Source organism: Crocodylus siamensis, chromosome 4 (assembly GCF_052110815.1).
Source record: "Crocodylus siamensis isolate JL-2025a chromosome 4, ASM5211081v1, whole genome shotgun sequence".
NCBI classification, from domain to species: domain Eukaryota; kingdom Metazoa; phylum Chordata; order Crocodylia; family Crocodylidae; genus Crocodylus; species Crocodylus siamensis.
Window position 1 is genome coordinate 227,271,012 of NC_143398.1, and position 20,730 is coordinate 227,291,741.

Genomic DNA, 20,730 nt, shown 5'->3' on the forward strand with positions numbered 1-20,730 from the left:
TTGCCTGACTAATTTCCTTTCCTTCTATGACCAGGTGATGTACAAAAGGGAAGAGATTGATATAATATATTTGGACTTAAAAAAAGCCTTTGACCTGGCATTCCATGATGTCCTCATGGAAAAATTGGGCAAATGCAGCCTCAATTATACCACAGTCTGATGGCTGGGGAACTGGCTCTGAGGTTGGACCCAGAGAGTGGTAGTTGATGGAACTGAATCAACATGGCACTCAGTGACCAGTGGTGTCCCCCAAGATTCCATTCTCGGACCTGTATTCTTTAATGTCTTTATAAATGATCTGGACTCTGGTGTCAGAAATGGACTGGCTAAGTTTGCTGACAGCACCAAACTTTGGGGAAGTGTAACCACACTTGAGGATAGGTTGGTGATCCAGGCCCACCTTGACAGACTTGCAAGGTGGGCAGATGAAAACCTGATGGCATTCAATATGGAGAAATGCAAGGTGCTCCACCTCGGTGAGGGGAAGGGGGGGAGGGATATCCCACGTCACACTAATAGGCTCAGCAATGCTACGGTTGCTAGCACCACAACTGAAAGAGACTTGGGGGTCATGATTGACCCCAAAGTGAACATGAAGCACCAATGCGATACCACAGCTGACAAAGTGAACAAAACTCTGGCCTTCCTCTACCAATGAATCTCAAGCAAGACCCAGGATGTCATCCTCCCAATGTACTCAGCTTTGATGAGGCTGCAGCTGGAGTATTGCAACCAATTTTGGGCTGCACAATTCAGGAAGGCCATGGAAAGCTTGAAAGAGTCAAGCTTGAAAGTAGATCTAGTGAACTACAAGCCAATCAACTTGACCTCAATCCCTGGGAAGATTCGGGAAAAAATCGTCAAAGAGTCCACTCTTGACAAGCTGGCTGATGGCAACATCCTGAGGGACAGCCAGCATGGGTTTGTTGCTGGCAGGCCTTGCCTGACCCATCTCATCTCCTTCTATGACCAGGTGATATATCACCTGGACAAGGGAGAAGAGATTGACATCATATATCTGGGCTTCAGAAAAGTCTTTGCTCTCGTGTCCCACGATCTCCTCTTGGAAAAACTGGCCAATTGTGGTTTTGGCTACATCACAGTCTGATAGCTGAAGAATTGGCTCCAAGACCAGACTCAGAGAGTGGTGGTCCACAGAAGAGAATCATCAGGGCACTCTGTGACCAGTGGTGGCTCTGGCCTGGGACCTGTTCTCTTTAACATCTGTATCAATGATGTGGATACAAATGTCAGAAGTGGACTGGCCAAGTTTGCCAATAACATCAAACTTTGGGGTAGAGCATCCACACTGGAGGATAGGCTGGTGATCCAGGCTGACTTGGATAGGCTGAAAAAGTGGGCAGATACAAACCTGATGACTTTCAATACCAACAAATGTAAGGTACTCCATCTTGGGGAGGGTGGGGAAACCCCACAGCTAGCTAGCATAGACTCAGCAGTGTTATGCTAGCTAGTACCAAAGCCAAAAGAGACTGGAGAGTCATGAATGAACATATGGTGAACATGAGCCACTAATGCAATGTCGCAGCTGGTAAAGCAAACCAAACTCTGGCTTGCATCCATAAATGCTTCTCAAGTAAATATCAGGATGTCATCCTCCCACTGTATGTGGCCCTGGTGAGGCTGCAGCTGGAGTACTGCATCCAATTCTGGGCTCCACAATTCAGGAGGGATGTGAAGAAGCTTGAGAGAGTCTAGAGGAGAGCCATGCACATAATCAGAGGACAAGAGAATAGGCCTTATGAAGAGAGATTGAGATCCATGGAACTCTTCAGCCTGGAAAAACACAGGCTCAGGGGTGACCTGGTGGCAGCCTATAAGTACATCAGGGGTGTGCACCAGGATCTGGGGGAATGTTTGTTCACCAGAGCACCCCAAGGGATGACAAGGAGCAATGGTCACAAACTCCTCTAAGACCATGCTAGGCCAGACATCAGGAAAAACTTCTTTACTGTCCAAGCACTCAAGGCCTGGAACAGGCTTCCTCTAGAGGTGGTGCAAGCACCGACTTTGGACTCCTTTAAGAAGGGTTTGCACACTTATCATGCTGCGATCCTTTTACCCTAGCTGACTTCCTGCCTTGGGGCAGGGGGCTGGACTCAATGATCTCCCAAGGTCCCTTCCAACCCTAATGTCTATGAAATCTATGAGTCCAGAAGTGTGCATCAGGATGTGGGGGAACACCTGTTTACTAGAACACCCCAAGGGATGACAAGATCTAAGGGTCACAAACTCCTTCAAGACCATTTTAGGCTGGACATAAGAAAAAACTTCTTTACTGTCTGAGCCCCCAAGGCTTGGAATGGATTCCCCCAGAGGTAATGCAAGCACCTGCTCTGGACACTTTTATGAAACATTTGGATGCTTATCTTGCTGGCATCCTTTGACCCTAGCTGACTTCCTGCCCCTTGGGTAGGGGGCTGGACCCAATGATCTTATAAAGTCCCTTCCAGCCCTAATATCTATGAAATCTATGAAACCATTACTTGGGCTGGGAGATAAGGATTTCTCAGCCCCCTGCTCCCCAATTGTGATTGTGAAGAGGGGACTGAAAGATAATGATCTGCCAGCCTCCAATCACAATCTTGGAGCAGGGGGCTTGGAGTTCCTTGGTGCTGGGGCAGGGGGACATAGTCCCTGCCTGGGCTCTGGTGGTGAAGCCCACCCTGGCAGCAGGTAGTTCCCGGAGGCAGGGAGCAATCTCCCACCCCCTGGTGGCTGACTGACCAAAGACAGATTTTCTCCCAGTTATCTACATGAGTGCTACTGTGCCGTTGTTAATCAAAAGTAAATTTTCTACTTGTATTTACAGGTAGCAAAATTACTTATGATTAGCAAGGTTTATTGCACAGTAAGCATGTTCACATGTGGAAGCACATACTTACTGCACAGTAAACTATGCTACTGTGCAGTAAAGCACCTCATACAGACATGCCCACTAAATACACAAAATGTTGAAATACATTTTATCTTCATTACTTCTATGTGCTTCATTTTCAGTATGTTATATACATGCAAATGTATACGTACTGTATTCTGATTGTAACAATCAGGTCTCTGTGGGTGCATCAATTGACTAATTTGCTGTGTAACATTGTAAAACATGTGTAGCCTTACTAGGCCAAAGTAAGTTAAATTACAACTACTATTCTTCTGCATTGTAAAAAACACAGCAGCACACATGTACAGTGTCCCAGCTGGCTGTGGCATAAGGGTACTTCAGTGTGGGGGCTGCCTGCTGGCTAGCCCTGCACTGAAACACCCTCCTACCCTGGCCAGCCTCTCCACAGCATGTTTAAGCAGGGGAAATAGCCCCAGGCTGGCAGGCTGGCCATCTGAGCCCCTGCCAGCTGGGGCTGCTCTAACTTGGCATAAGGTGCTGCACATGAATAAACTCTGGGGTTTATTGCTCTGAAGCTCATTGCTCCTGGGCGCGTGTTCAGATGATGTGCTCAAGAGCAATAAACTCCAAAGCAATAAGTTCAGGAGTTTATTCATGCACCTTATTACATGTGTAGACACACCCTGTATTTTCAAAGTTAATATACATGCAAAGTACATGTATAAAATACCCATGCACAAATTACTGACAATAATCTGGCCACTGTGTGTGGAGACAGCATCTAAAGTTTCTTGTGCATACACTCTACTTATATATGCATTTGGTAAACATGGGATGGCTACATGTGGATCTTCCGTATTTTTAGAGAGCCTATCATCTAAAGGTCAGGGGCAATTCACACACACACACACACACACGCATCCACACACACACACACACACACAGATACAAAAGTATTTTAAAAGGAACACATTTGTAATATTAACAAATCTTTCTATATAGCATTACATTTTTCTCATAGAGTAGCATTGACTCTCTAATTAATCACGGTGAGAGCAGCATGGTAATAATGTACCAAATCTACACTTATTTTTTTCTGGATGTTTTTCTTATCCAGTCATCCCTTAGTTTTTACTTGCCAGTAGATGGAAATGAACATTTGAAATTTTAAGCCCTGATATCCCTCTTTATACAAAGGTCTTATTGTTTCAGAAGCCTTTGGTATTTCTTTACCTGGCAGGTGAAATTGCTACTGAGTTGGTTCATAGACTCTAGATAATAGAAAAAATTATCCATATCATCAAAACTTAATATGTTGTGGGCTAGAAGGGAAGACAAAGAACAAAACAACACCCACCTTCATTTTCTTCATAGTTTCATAGTTTCTAGGGTCGGAAGGGACCTGAGCAGATCATCTAGTCCGACCCCCTGCCATGGCAGGAAAGAAAAATGGGGTCAAATGACCCCAGCAAGGTGTTCATCTAACCTCCTCTTAAACACCCCCAGGGTAGGAGCCTGCACCACTTCTCTTGGAAGCTGGTTCCAGACCCTAGCCGACCTGACTGTGAAGTCGCGCCTCCTGATATCTAACCTAAACCTACCCTCCGTCAGCTTGTGACCGTTATTCCTGGTCACTCCTGGTGGTGCTCGGGGGAACAGTGACTCCCCCAGTGCCTGCTGATCCCCTCTGATTATTTTATAACAGGCCACAAGATCCCCCCTCAGCCTTCTCTTGTGGAGGCTGAACAGCTTCAGGTCCCGTAGCCTCTCCTTGTAGGGCCTGCCCTGCTGTCCCCTGATCATACGAGTGGCCCTCCTCTGGACCCTCTCCATGCTGTCCACATCCCTCTTGAAGTGTGGCGCCCAGAACTGGACGCAATACTCCAGCTGTGGCCTGACCAGTGCCGCATAGAGGGGGAGGGTCACCTCTTTGGACCTGCTCGAGATGCACCTGTGGATGCATGACAAGGTGCAGTTGGCCTTCCTAACTGCATCCCCCCACACTGCCGGTCCACGTTCATCTTGGCATCAATGATGACTCCAAGATCCTTTTCTGCCTCTGCACTGGTGAGAAGGGAGTTCCTCAGCCTGTAGGTATGGTGCCGGTTGTTCCTCCCCAGGTGCATCACCTTGCACTTGTCTGTGTTGAAACCCATCCTATCCTTGTCCGCCCACCCTTGTAACCTGTCTAGGTCCGATTGTAGCCTGTTGCATCCTTCCAGTGTGCCCACGTCCCCCCACATCTTAGTGTCATCTGCAAACCTGAACAAGGTGCTTTTTACCCCCTCATCCAAGTCACTGATGAAGACGTTGAACAGTGCGGGCCCAAGGACTGAGCCCTGCAGAACCCCACTGCCCACGTCCTTCCAGGTTGAGAAGGACCCATCCACTACCACCCTCTGGGTGTGGCCCTCCAGCCAGTTGGTGACCCATTTGACTGTGTGGGTGTCTACACCACAGCCCCCCAGTTTTCTCTCTGTGTATGTGTAGATATATGTATGTATATATGTGTGTACATATATGTATGTATGCAGATGTATGTATGTATGTATGTATATACATATAGTTTAAGGTCTGATTCATTACTGTTAAGGATGGATATCAAATCAGGTATCAAATCTCTTCTTAGTCAAATGAAGCACTTCAGTGCCACAGAGAAAGCCACTATAGGAGAACCAAGAGATCAGTCTACCTTTTCATCACCTCTTGTTTTCCATTATTCCTTTCATTTTTTGCCATGGGCTGCATGACACCTCAAAAGCAGCACTTTTGTTACTATGTAGAAGAGACCCCAAATATTTCTTTTCGTATCAACAGTGAACAATTCCACAAACTTTTGTGGAAGATACGTAAGCTGTCACAGGGAGAACCTCTTCCCAAAACTAGAGGTATCACTTGGCTTTATATATTACTGCCTAATGAGGTACACAAAACTAACACCTGAGCAAGGAATCTACATACTGCTTGACTGTGTATATCAGTCATGTGCAGCAAGGTACCTCAAATGAGATTAAAGAAGAAAGATTGTTCCCATTTGAGGAAGTTTGAATGTTTGATCAAATCCACAGTCTTTCTCTGACAGCTCCTGGGGCAGCTTGAATGGGGATACAGGTAGAGCCTCACTCTAATCAAGGTTTACTTAGGGCAAATCTGAAATGCATAGGGGAAATTTTCACAACTATTAAAGGTAACATCCACAAGCTTCAGAATTAAGTAACATTTCCTTTTTTGGTGGTAATATTTCTTAATTATTTCATTATTCATACTGTGGTAGAGAGAGAATCTGGAAATATCCAGCATTCAAAGGAAATTAACATTTTAGAAGGTAGATGATGTCTAGGTATACTACACTGGGAAAGCCATAAAAGGCTTTCAATCATTCTAATTTATTTTATTCCATATATATCAAAGAATTATTGAGTTATTACACAGCACACAACTTGCAGCTATTTAGCAAATATAGCAGCACGTATGCCAAAACCTGTCACCATGATACATGAAAAATAATAGATTAAATATCTGTCTTTTTATTCTTACTTTAGTCATAAACATATCATTTAGAAGACTAATGGAACATTCTGTTAAAATACTAACTGCATTGTAGTTATGCTCCATTATAGTTTCAAGTTCATTAAGAAGTAAGTCAATTATATTGTAAAATAAGACCAGAATGAGACCAGAATTACCCCAACTTTAGGAAAGGAACAAGATTTATGTAAATAGGACAGAACTTTCACTAAACAAAGGGCTAAACTGGGGTTTCAGAACAACCTGTTTCTAAAATCCAGTACATTTTGTATTTGTAATCATATGAAGTTTTTTGTGAATATGCATTTTAAATGAATTCTCTCACTGTAGAAATGGATTCCTCAGTGGATTTGTTATTAACAAATACATTCTGTATGTTCTAGTGGAGAGATTATGACTAGATGTTCCTTGAAGAAAAAAAAAAACTTGATGTGAAGTGAGGAACGTGCTGGACCTAATGTTTTGCACCTGAGCAGAAACAGGGATTTAGATTATTAAGACACCTCTGTTATGGACAGACCACTACTTCCTAGTGCCACAGATCTCTGTCCTCTGTTGCCTCTGCTAATGTGGTGGACTGGATAGGCCTGTCCTCCCCCAGAAGGTCATAGAGCCACAAGCCTTCCAGAAGTCTCTGGGGGACATTCCCACTGACCTTGACATCAACTCTGTCAGTCATCTAGTTGATTGATGGAGTATTCAAAGCCAACCAATTGTGGCATAGATTTATGTTTTGGCAGTGGTGGTGGCAAAGAAACTTTTCTTCTCTGTTACCATTGCAAAGTGTTGTATGGGAGAATTGACCCAGATGGCGAACAGAGTAGTTAATTCGTACAATCATAGTTGGATAGGACATCAGTAGGTCTTCTAGTCCAACACCCTGCTCAAAATGGGACCATTCCCAAGTATAACAGCTAAGTCAAGGTTTTATTTAACTGGTCTTAAACCCTTGTAAGGATAGACATTCTACAATCTCTTTCGGTTCAGTCCTTTATTACCCTCTTAATTAGAAAGTTTTTCCTAATATCAAAACTAAAATTCCCTTCCTGCAATTTTAGACCATTGCTTCTTGTTCCATTAAATATGCCACCACTGAGTACTGTCTAGCTCCATCCTCTTTCTAACTACCCTTCAAGTAGTTGAAGGCTGCTATTAAATCTCCCTTCAGTCTTTTCTACTCCAGACTAAATAAAGCCAGTCCCCTCAGCCTCTCCTCATAAGAAATGTTCCCCAGCCCCCTAACTATTTTCTTTGCTCTCCTCTGGACTCTCACCTGTTTATCCACATCCCTTCTCTAGTTTTCTCTCAGGGAGGGGGGCGGGGACACAAAACTGGACACAGTATTGCAGATGTGCTCTTACCAGTGCAGAATAGAGGGGGATAATTATTTCCCTTGATATGCTGTCAAGACTCTTACTAGTACAAAATAAAGGCACACTGCTGGCTCATATTCAGCTTATTGTCCAGTGTAACCCCCAGGTCCTTTTCTGCAGGGCTACTTCTTAGACAGTTGGTCCCCAGCCTGTACCAGGGCATGACATTTTTCTGTTCTAAGTGCAGGACTTTGCACTTTTCCTTATTGAACCTCATGAGATTTCTTTTGGTCCAATATTTTATGGTGCCATAAACTTACCATAATATTTTGGGTTGTCCAGCTTGCTCATGTAAGATTATCAGGTAATGTTATGTTTTTGTGTAGTTAACAGAAGAAAGGGTTGTTCAAGGGGAGTTTCCCCACTGCAACCTTGGAGATGAGTCCCTGAGAACAAATTGATTGAAGTATTTTTGACATTTCCTATTAGAAAGTAGTATGTCAAGATTTCAACAAGTTCCTAAGGACACTAATACAAATTTGAGTCATCCTCTGTTGGTGTAGCAATGCAAAGAGATGGATCTTGAAACACTTGTGTGGCAGTAGCATTAGCAGATTATACTAGCTAGTTAAAAACACACCTAGAAAATGTGGCCTCATAGGGCTGAAAGTTAATAGGTAGGAGATGCATAGGCATCTCAAGTCAACACTGATGAGATTTGCTCCCTTAGGCTTCCAGTTTTGCCTCTGGAAAGGATCTCTTGGGTTGCATTAAATAATATATCTACAATTTGCCAGGGGACACTAGGGATAAAGATATCCAGAAAAAAAAATCTCCTACTTCAGTGGCTAGAATCAAAAGCTAGTCCACATTTTAATGGTCTACATTATTGGGGAAAATGATTGTGGTGTTGCTGTTTAAATACGAATATTGTTTTTCTTGAAAGATACCACCATAAGATTATTGCTCCATGGTTTCAGCATTTTGAAGCCTTTTATATCTCTGAGATGCATGTGGGTAATATCAGGTAGTATTATAGTGATGTTTAGTCATGATGGCTCAGAAATTTTGTGAGAGGCAAGGATTTATTATGGTGGTATCTTTTATTTGACCAATTATGTTGGGGTAGAGTTAGACAAGTGTGGAATAAGACATTCATTTTTGGGCCATAGTCAGAGAAGAAACTCCTAGGAATAACAATAAATCTTCCAAGTGCTCTTTAGATAGAAGACAGATACGCATTAACTGCTCTGGTTTCCTTTTATTTTATAAATATTTTAGTTTGCATTTGATCAGTTATTCAAAATTTTGGATTATGTTTTCCAGAAGTGTGAATCTTTTCAAGTTTTCATCTCCATTTTTTGTTTCTGAAGTTACACATTGACTAGAGGCATTACTTCAATCCAGAGCACCTTTGAAAGCTTTCATTACTCTTGATATTATCATGCTATCTACCTGTTATCCAGTCTGGCACAGTAAATCATTATAAATATAGGTGAGGGCATGCGGCATTTTAGCTGCTCCATGGAACTTCCATTTTGCACTGATGATTGACTTGAAAAGTCATTCTTGAGTCAATTTAGAACTCCTTATTTTCATCCATTTTGAGGTTCAAAATTATTTCTGGTACTGTTCATTGTTAGATACTAAGAAGTTTATGCAGACTCTCTACCAAAAAAAAAAAAAATACAATTGGCAAAGACCACCACGACTGGAATTAAATCTAGGAAAAAGCTCATATTGAAAAAATAATATTGCAATCAGGGTAGTGAGCCATCAGCTCCATTCACATTATAGAATCTGGAAATTATTTTTTCATTTGCACACTACTGTTGACTATCTTGAATATTTGACAGGAAAAGGCTGCACCGTTCACAGCCACCTCCCAAGCCCAATGGAGGCTGAAAGTCCCATCTCTTACTCCCCAAGGCATGTTTCTGGACCAGTGGTCTGGGAAGAGCTAGGGAGCTCCACGAATGAGGTGCTGGCATTGTCTGACAAGAGCAACAAGCTAGCTAGTCCTGCCCCTACCTCCTAGTTCTGTTCTGGGAACATGCCTGAGCAGAGGTATAGTGATGGGACATCCTGTTCCTGGTGGGCTTGGGATGTAGCAGTGAATGGCACAGCCTTCCCGCCTGCTCTGTGCAGCCCCAGCCCAGATGTGGCCTGTGCCACCTGGCTGCTATGGCAGGGGAGCAGGTTGGTGGGGAGGGGGGCTGGTCAAGAGCTTCAGGTACCTGCCAACTGCAGCTGCTTCTGGGTGAGCCAAGAGTGGGGAGCTGGCATCTGGATCTTGCATAGCTTAATAGAGCATGGGTTCAGCCTCAGGGAAGGGACCATTTGGGGGATGCCTGCAGCAGAGAATGGATCTGGGCATAGGTTTAATTGAAAGTCACTGGAATGGGTGAACACCAACCTGCTGCCCCCACAGGCACTGCTGCCCAAGTCTTCCCTGGGAATTGAGAGCAGCAAGTTAATCTGGGAGGCATCACAGACACCAGACACTTCAGGGCTGTGATTCTGGCTCTTCCCAGTGGGAGCAGCAAGGCAGAGGTGCCATGCCTAGCCTTGCTGCACTCCAGCATCTCCACCCTGGGGCAGGAGCCAGGAGGGGCAACTAGATCCTAGGATGCTGGGGGACTTCGCCTTAGGTGGAATAGCTGTGGAGAGTGGCCACACCTTCATGGAACAGGAGCAAAATTAGGCAGACTAGAGAAAATTCTGCCCTGGAGTGGCATATCTTTAAGCCAAATGAGGAGTACTTTAAGGCACTTAAAGGTGTTAATGTGCAACCAATCCAGGGATCAAAAGTGACAGAAGCCATCTACAATGACCATGTAACAAGGCCCTCAGGTTTAGGTGGCTTAATGTAAGCTGCCTAAGCCTGAGCTGGGTTCCATCAATGTTTGTTTGCACCCATCAGCTACATTTTGGAAAACTAATTGCATGCACTTGTGCTTAGGACATCATTTAGATTCAATATAAAGCTTCCAGGTGATAGTCAAATTGGGCTTGATGGTCAGATTCTCTTCCTTAGAATTTGGCTCTAAATTCTCTTTATTTATCTATTTTATTTTATTCTGTTTCTGATCACCCTTACTATAAAGAAGTTCTTCCTTACATCCAACCTGAAATGATCATCTAACTATTTATAGCCATTGTTTCCAATATTCATGCCTTAAATACTTATAGAAGGCTACCAAGTCCCCTCTCAGTCTTCTCTTCCACAGGCTAAATGGTCCCTGATCACTTAGTTTTTCCTCTTAAAGCTTGTCCTCCAGGCTCTTAATCATTCTTGTGGCCCTTCTCTGGACCCTTTCAGGACTTTCCACATCTTTTTTGAAGTGTAGCACCCAGAACTGGACACAATACGCCAGCGGGAGTCTCACCAGTGCCGAGTAGAGAATAAGTATCACTTCCTTGGCCCTGCTGACAACACATTGACTAATGCAATCCAGGATGCTATTAGCTCTGTTGACTACAGCATCATGCTGGCAGCTCATGTTCATTCTGTGATCAACCATAGCCCCAAGGTCCCTTTCAGTTATCAAGCTGGACAGGACATCTCCTAACCTATATTCATGTTGCTTCTCCCCAGATGAAGCACTCTGCATTTCTCCTTATTGAATTGCATACATATTACATTGTTATGCAATGCCTATAGGAAGCTATATTTACTCTAAAGAAGAAAAACAATAGATTTATGACTATGTCAGAGCTTGGAGAAACTCCCTTAACTATTTGTTGATCATTTTTGAAAATATATAGATTATTGTATATGCATAGAATTTATACTATATATTGAAATGAAACAATATGTGAACAAGTGTTTGTATATATCTCTTTATCTGTTTATATTTTTATTTGTATTAATGCTGTTATAACACCATACTAAAATATGCGTGTACACAAAACATGAAGCAATAAATCTTTTATTACACTATTTCAGGGTACCGTCATTGTAGTCCTGGAGAATTCAGTTGTGCTGATGGAAGATGTCTCTTAAATTCTCAGTGGCAATGTGATGGGGACTTTGATTGCCCAGATCATTCTGATGAAGCTCCTGTAAACATAAAATGCAGAAGCTCAGGTTTGTTTTCTTCTTTTAAATATATAATAGTATAAATATATAATAATAAGAAACATGAATTATATTTCACAAGACTTTAATCCTAATAAATTTATTAAACATTTTGGTTTTTTAATGCAATCATTCATTCTGTGAGAATATAATTATAACTTTTCAGCCCTTGGCCAAAAAACTGTTTGGTTTTTTATCTCAGCTGATAAAATAAATACAACCACATTAGGTGTAACAAAGTAGTTTCAAGGCTGTTTACATTTCTAATAAGTACTAAAATAAATCAGCATTCCTATGATTATAGGCAAATTTCATAGGAGCTGACCATACCATCTGTATAACTTCTACAAGATCAGCAGACATAGCTATCATATGCCAGTGGCTACAATAGTATTGGGCTATGCATTAGGGCTGTGCAATCCTTTGGATGCTGATTTGGCCTGATATGGCAGCCGAATCTCCAAATCTAAATTGGATTGTGAGACCAAAAAAAAAGGTCCACATTGATTCAAAGCTTTCCAAATCAATTTGGAAAAGATTCAGAGAGATTCAGAGGTTTGGGGATTGCCACTGCAAGTAGCTGGACCTGGACTCCATGCCGGTAAGTAGGGGGTAGGGGTAGGGCTGGAGGAGAGGGAGGGGACCATGGGGGGACCCCCACCAGGCCCCATACTCTGCCTGCTCCCTCAGCTCCCCAGAGTGCTACCCTGAACCCTGCCCACTCTCCCAGCCCCATCAATGACTGCCCTACCTAGCAGCCCTACTATGTGATCAGTACCACCAGAGTACATGCCATTAATCCCAGTCCCATTAAAGAATGGGATTTTATTCTTGACCTGGAATATTATGCAAATAGGATTAGATGGTTATATGCTGCACCTAATTTGAAGCGTAAGTATGGGTTATACACACATACATACCCCCTCGTACCTTGAGCAATGAATTTGAGTAGCGAATGTTCAAGGACTTAAATTGGAATTTGAACCTGAAATATGGTGTAAGCAGGTCCATATCATCACAATACTTTATAATCATCATGAAGACTTGCATATGGTTACATTAATGGCTTAATGAAGTGCTAAGGAGTGGGAAGAAGAATTGTTCACACAGCTCATTCCAGGAGTCATGAAATGGCATGTAAGTATCAAGAGAGGATTCATTAGCACAAGAGAAGAGATTAGATTTGAGTCTAATAAATAGAGTGGTAAGCTTGTATGCATAGTAGACCTCTGTGAAATGACTAGCATTTACTTCAGATTTGGATTCAGACAATTCAGGAAACAGTGATTTGATCCGGTGATTTGAATCACTGTCCCGAATCAGTAGGATTCGGTATATAGGATTGTCCCAAATCACTGTCCCAAATCAGTATATAGGATTGATCGTGCATGGGACAGGTTTTGGTACCTTCAAATCATAGATTGGAACTGATCTATGAGACAATCTATTAATTCAACAGCTGATGCTGGTTCTCATTTGTGGTATTTTATTTAATTTTTTTTCCAGAACAGTCATGCAACAGTTCCTTTTTTATGTGCAGAAATGGCAAGTGCATTTCCCAAATACATGTTTGTGATAACAAAGAGGATTGTACTGATGGATCTGATGAGGGAAACTGCCACATCAATGAATGCTTGAGTAAGAAAATAAGTGGCTGTTCTCAAGATTGTCAGGATTTTCCTGTTGGTTACAAGGTTGGTGGTCCTGGCATATGGTGCAATATAATATAAATTATTAATCCATGATTATATCAGATAAAATCACAAAACCATATAAGGTTTGTATCAGTCAAAATGGGCATGGTAATAGCATTAGTATCTATTTCTATATATGTCAGACAACTAATAAGTGAATATATTGTCTGTTGGATAATAAAGATGAACATGCAATAGCAAAAGTACAAAATAGCATTAGAAAACCCACAGTTAATCATGCTGATTTAAACAAACCACAAACAAATTATACAGATTTGGTCATAAGGAAATGCTCCTGAAAGTAATAAATATGTATCTTTTCTAATAGTCAATTAAGATATTAATAAAGTAGAACAATACAAAATTAATAACATTTTCAGAATGTGTTTTGTACTGGAGAACTAGCAACTTTCCTCTCTCTGTCACTTAATTATTTTTTCTGAGAAACTTGGAAAAGCCTGTTCTCAGATTCTAAGGAAATGACCAAACATTAATTATTCTGTTAACTTGAAAATAGATATGTAGAGGCAGACACGCATTCATTAAAGGCTCTGTGTGATAAAGGCTCTGTGTGATCTGATCCCCTGTCCTAATAATCACACCTCCTGCCATGGTACACATGCATGGCAGAAGCTGCAATTTTGGGATCAGGAACTAAAACCCAAATGTGTTCTTTCTACTTTCCGGTGGAGGGCAAACCTAGGATCATGGCAAGTTGAAAGCAATGTGTCTGCAAGTCCAAGGCTGGGCCAGTAAACAGCTGATTGTCATCCCCAGTGTTAAGGCAAATTCGAGACCCCGGTGCAGTCCATTGGCTGAAGTCGACAATCAGTTGATCTTTGGCCCTGGCCCACGACCTGACATGCATTCAATTTAAGGCACCCCACAAACCAGTTTAACTTTATCCCAACTATGCAGTTAGTCCAATAAAACACTTGCAAAAAAAAGGTCTTCATTATATAGCATGTAGAACATTTTGAATATATAGAACCTATAGAACATGTAGAAAATTTTTATGCCTGGTTTGCCATTTCATGGCACCTTCAACTGGGTGGCCATGTAGTATCTTTTCCATTTATGCTGTGATAAACACAGTAATCATAGCATAAATTGAACTTCTGGAGGAGTCCTAAGGGCCAGATTCAATTTTGGTCAGATCTTTTTAATAGAACGAGGGAGACTTGGAACATCTCACTAATAATTTTATATCATTATGCTACCACTGGTGTTTGGGCCAGGGTTGTAGTGAGGGATCTGATGAGACAAACTACAATGTGAATGAATGCTTGAGTAAGAAAATCAGTGGCTATGAAGACTAAAGAACTTGATCCTTCATGGATGCTTGAACTTTTTGTCTAGACTCTTAGAACTTCCAAAATGGTTGGATTGTATTTGAAAAACCAAAAACCTTAGTTTCTTTTTAGTAGCGAAAAATCTTGCCTTATTGAATTAACTTCACCTCGTTTTTTGTCCATGGATAGTAAGTTATTGTCATCCAGTTGTTATTTATGAAATAGGGTTACAGCTGTAATAGAATCATGTAGACATAACAGCTGTATCGTAACAGCTTTTATCAATATCCATTGCTATTGAAACAATTGCTATAACTGTCTATGCCCAAAGGGAATATAGAGCTTAAGAAGTGTACGTCTAAGTCCAAGAAGTCCTTTCTCCCCAATTCCAAAGTTTATTTGAAGGTAAAATCAAAACTATAAAAGGAAAAACCTACAGTACATGATCTGTAACATTTTTGCTTTAAGAAAAATATTTTTGGTTTATAAATAGATGCTGGGCATTTGTTACTCCTTCCTCCATGCAGTTGTGGTCTAAAGCATGCAAAACAACAACTTGTTAGCCCACAATCAGAAAGCAGGAGGGGTGATACGTTAGAGACTCCTGACTCTTCAAGGCTGGACCTGTCTCATAGTAAAATAAACTCAGCAAAATAATAATTTGTTGTTTCTAATAGGGCAACAGTTAAAGAAGCTATAATCAGAATGAGCATACCTTTGAGCTAAGTAAGATAGGACCACAGAGCAAAACATGATTCACATCCTGATGTGTTTACAGTCTAATGACAGAAAGATGTAAGAAGTATCTGCAACAGATTTATGGTTAGAAAATGGTATTTAGAAGTGTGCTTTTGGAGGTTGTCTTGCAGGTGAAGTAGATATTCATTAAAGTAATGCATATATCTATTCTAGATATAGAATTGTTTGCATTACTCTTACCTGCTATCACTGTGTATCGATAAAATGTGCCTATTATCAAGGTTGCCTATGGCAAGGTTGTGGTTAGTCTGAAGGTTTAGATCTACCTGGAACAAGGTATCTGGTCATACATTCAGCACCAACACAAACAATCAGAGGATGCAGGGCAGAGAAGGAAAAGGAAACAATTATATGTATTTACATAGATATATATCAGAAGTTCTTGGGCATTATTCTAATGTCATCTGTTGGTCAGCTCTCTCTGTGCACGACTACAGGACTGAGCATTGAGATTAATGGACTACTTGTATAAAGTGTCAGGATCAGAGAAATTACATAGTGGCTTGAGGGAAAAGCAAGCAAGTCATTGATGGACTAGCTCATTTATACGGAGGGAGATATGGGCATTTTTGGTAAGGTTTTCCATGTCTACTTACCTACACTGATCTTCTGAGGAGCCTTAACTGTAAACATGGGATGTAAACATTGGCCTACGTTGAGCAGTGGCCAGGCAGAAGCTGCTGCTTGGAGCAGGGGAAAAGTGGCTGGTGGGGGCAGGTCTGGAGTGGGTAAAGCTGGCCACGGTCAGGGCTGGGGCTGTGCGCTGTAGGCAGTGGTGGGGAGGAGCCACAAGGTGTGTGGACTCCAGGCTGTTGCATAGCGGGAGGTGCTGACTGGGGCACAGCAGCCTTCCAGAACTGCCTAAGTGTCCTGCAGTCCCAAATAATTGCCCACCTCTGTTATAGACTAACTAAATTGGAGATTCACAAGCTTTCTTGATCCCAAGCACACTTCACCTCTTCAGATGCTCAGGCTCACAAAAGCTTATGCGCCAATTTAATTTAACTAGTCTATAAAGTTTATCTCTATCCTATCTTCTATCTAAACTGGCACAGGCTACCACAGTTTTGTCAAGAAAAAAGCCAAAAAAGAATAATAGCTGAAGTCTAGTATCATGGAATGTGGCAGCCCAGACAATTTTACAGGCAAAGTTACATGAATTGTACATGGTGGATTGATCTATGGCTACATCCAGTGCCTTCAAGGTTGTAGTCTTCAGGAATACAAGAGGAGGTACAGACTACGATAGAAGACTTTCCATTTAAAGGCTGGGACTTTTCCTAAATCAAGATTAATGAAGTACTCTATCCCCATTCAGTCCTTTAGATTCAATATGCCAGTAACCGGAAGACCGCATGCTGTCTTAAAACTGAGGTTCTCTGCTTTAGATATCAGTGAAAGAGATCCCATACCTTTTCATCTGCAAGCATTTATCAAGGCTAAGTACAGACATTTGCGGTAGTTAAATCAGGTTCAGAATGGCCTCCCAATTTAAACTTAGATCATCTCAGTGCAAACTTTACACTTACAGATTCAGTCTCAGTGACCGGCAATCAGTTTAAGCCTGTAACTGTACAGACGTTCCACGCATACAAGCTAGTCTAAAAAATGTGGAATCCAGTTTAAGATAAATATGTATTGATGTAGTATAAAGCATATTTGATTTAGATCAAACTGGTGGGTGAAACTTTTTTGTACACTTTCTCTGCACAGCCCCATGTCTGGGAAAACCTAGCCGCTGGACCCAAGCTCTGGGGCTGCTTTTTTAACCTCCCCTCCTGCACTGAGCTATTTCTTGCCTCTCAGCCATATGCTCCCCTCTGGATCAGCCGGTCCCCCACCCCACAAGTTGCTCTGGATGAAGCTGCTTCTATCTGTGTTCACCACTGCCAGAGCCAAGCAAGTCAGTCCTTGTGCAGCGAGAGGTAGGAAGGATAATGGCGTAGGTTCGTTGGGAGGGTTGGGGAGCTAAATATAGCCCCTGGTCCCTCAAACTCCCCCATGGATCCTGCAAGGCTCCCTTATCCTGCCTTACACTCTCAGACCCCAGCAAAACCAGGTCATGTCTCCCTGCCCCCCCACCCATCCCTTGGGTTGCACCTGCCCTCTCATCCTACCCACAAGTACTGCCGGCCCCCACAAAGCACCCACAGGACTCAATTGCCCTTGCACCCCTCACAGGGTGGGTCTGCTCCTCATTCTCTGTTGGACTCCTGTTCCCCTCCAACCTACTTGCCCTCAAACCCCCTCCCTGTAGCTCATCCTGACTTACCTGATACTGAGCAGCCATTCTGAACCAATTTGACCTCCTCCTAATACCTCTGAATATCTGTATTTAGCCCCTGAGTGTACTTCAAGACAAAAAAATTGATACTGTTATTCAGAACCAAATCAAGCCTTCGGAGGATGTATTCTCTTCTGCCTACCCCTATGGCAACTGTCTTTTCTAATTTACAGGAGCATAGAGTGGTCTTGCCTCAGATCACTGGGCTATAAAGATAGTTCATGTGGCATTTTCTATTTATTTTCAATTCTCTAATCCTGTAGTCCTTATTCCCAATTCACTTCAGGCTAAAAAGATATCTCAGTGCTCTAGCAAGATTATGAGAAGACCAGTTTTGTTTGTAGTCCAAAGGGCTTATGTCTGAAAGCCATCCCAATTGTTTTAGTGAAAGCTGTAAGTAAATGATTACTACTAAGTCAGCTTGGGGATCTTCCAGCACAAGTGTGAAAAAAATCTATCACTACTTTCATAGTTGGAAGAGATGAAGAAAACAGTACTTTATTGAAAACCTGGAGAGGATCTTCCACTTAATTTAATAATGACTCCTTATGTTTAGGCAAAACTTGTTGGCTAGACAAATTACAAAGGTAATTTGTTCAATTACCATTCATGCAGAGTAGGTGAAGCCTGGCAAGCTGAGGCATAGGTGAATGCCATGTGAACTGGAAATCCAAAGCAAGTATTTGCTGAAGCTTGAGGGTGAGCAATGATGACAAAAATCATGGTACTAAATTTGTCCTATTACAGAAAGATTCTTGATGCTGTGGAATCAAGAGCTGATCCTCTTAACTTTATTCTGAAGTCAGTTTTAGTAACCCAACAAATTGCCCTTGCTTTTGGTAGAGTAAGTAACCATTTTTTTAGACCGTGTATCTTACATGTTTGGCATTCTAGTTAAGTCTAAACGTTGACTCTTCTTAAGACCTTAAGTCACTAAATAGCTGTAATTAAATAGAAAAACAGGAAGGCCTAATACTTCTTTAAGAAAGATTAACAAACATTAATGTGCCATTTGAGAATTTCAGGTTACAGAACAAAGTTTTCCTAACATTAAACCAGTGAGTCATGAAGGGTTCTTCTAAAGGTATGCCATTGTTAAGAGAGTGGCAAGGAAACATGGAACAGGCTTAAATTTCTGATCTTTTTAATCCGTTCTGAGTAAATTATGGCACACAAAAATTTACAATAATAATTTAGAATGAACATTCCTGTTTTTCTTTCCCAGTGCAAATGCTGGCCTGGATTCCGGCTGAAGGATGATGGTAAAACGTGTGTAGACATTGATGAATGTTCAACTGGCTTTCCCTGTAGCCAGCAATGCATCAATACATATGGAACCTACAAATGTTTGTGTGCAGATGGGTATGAAGTACAACCTGATAACCTAAATGGTTGTAAATCTCTTTCAGGTATAATATTTTATGTAAAGTTATTTATGAAATCTGTATTCCATTAACTTTACTATTTTAAGTCTGAAATCTGTATTGGTATGGGATTTCTGCTGAATAACAAACTATTGATTAGCAAAATGAACATATTCTCTTTTCTGTCAGAAAAAGAAATATACATTCAGTGCAAACAGTTTAAAAGTAAGAATAGGTTCTGTATTTATCATTTGTTCTGCTCACATGCTTTGTCAGGTTATGGTAGTGTGAATTACTGAGTCTGCAAAAGTCAATGGGAAATTTTAGAAACAGAAAAGAAAAACACCATCTTATATTCCCTGGTTTATGGTCACATGATAATGGTAAAACATTACAGGTAATTACTGTGCATTTTTTTAAAATCTTGCTGATGTTTTTGCTTCCATTTCCCCAGTATTTTAATGGAGAAAGTTAAACATGAAAAAGAGGTAAAAGAAAATATTATGATCTTTGCGGTCTAGCAGAAACCTAATTCACAATAGAAAGCATCACTACCACATTATTTCTAGACAGCACAGGATGATTGTTTTGAGCAGGATGCACAAGAAAGTTGTACATCTACAAAAAAACTGAGTTATCTCTTTATTTGCTCTGTACGTGTTAGTTCCTGACATATGTTAGCTAATCTAATTACACTGGGTCAGCGTACTAAGGAAAAAGAGGTCAACGATTGTCAATAGGAGGATTGGGAGCTGCTGGTTATAAGCCTTTCCCATCCAGAAACAGAACACACTGTATCCCTCTTCTGCTAAACTCTTCCCAACATGCTGGAAATCCTCTTACCTATTGTACAAGTAGATAACCTCTTTATGTCCTGACCACCTCCCTCTAGACAAGTTTTTCCAATAATAGTCCACTTTGTGTCTCAAAGGCAGGAGGTCCTGGTCTCCTAAATTTCAGAGCGTCTTGTCCCTGCTGCTTCTCTGAGAATTAAGAGGAATATTAAAGGGGAGCTTCAAAGATAGGGGATCTGATTTATTTGGATCTCATCTTTTACAAGGCGCTTATAAACTTAAAGATATATATCAGACACATGAGAGGAAGGGTTGGACCAGACAATAGGAAGAAAAGTGTACTAAAATTGTGTTGAAAGAGTTAAGGAGAAGTCACCACAATTACAGCTATCAGAGCTGTAAGAGGAATTGCCAACCTGTTGGAGGCCCAACTACCAGTTACTATAACCTAAAATATGACCTTGTCTCTTCACCCCACCATGGTGGTTTGTCTCCATAAGCCTACTTGGAAAGTTAATTTAGTGATATTTCAAACATCTAAAATGTGGAGAGTGTTTTATAAGTTTAATTGGTAAGGTAGATGGGCTGTAAAAGTGATTGTACATTGATTTTGAAGTGGTTGTACATTGTACAGCACACTATTTTCATACATGTTTTCACTATTTTTATAAGTTGATATCAAGATTAATTGACTTCTTCATTTATAATATTAATCATTCTCTATTCTTTCTGATTGGTCTTCAATCAAACATTAATAA

At 41.3% G+C, this 20,730-nt stretch overlaps 1 protein-coding gene across 1 annotated transcript in view; it reads left to right on the plus strand.

The window, feature by feature from the left end:
- Positions 1-20,730, plus strand: part of LRP1B (LDL receptor related protein 1B) — a 1,602,836-nt gene that overhangs the window by 1,295,101 nt on the left and 287,005 nt on the right. Inside the window, exons 54-56 of the mRNA XM_090045827.1 lie at positions 11,654-11,794; positions 13,292-13,479; positions 19,040-19,223. Coding sequence (XP_089901953.1) covers positions 11,654-11,794; positions 13,292-13,479; positions 19,040-19,223 — 513 coding nt within the window. The remainder of the gene's footprint in view (positions 1-11,653; positions 11,795-13,291; positions 13,480-19,039; positions 19,224-20,730) is intronic.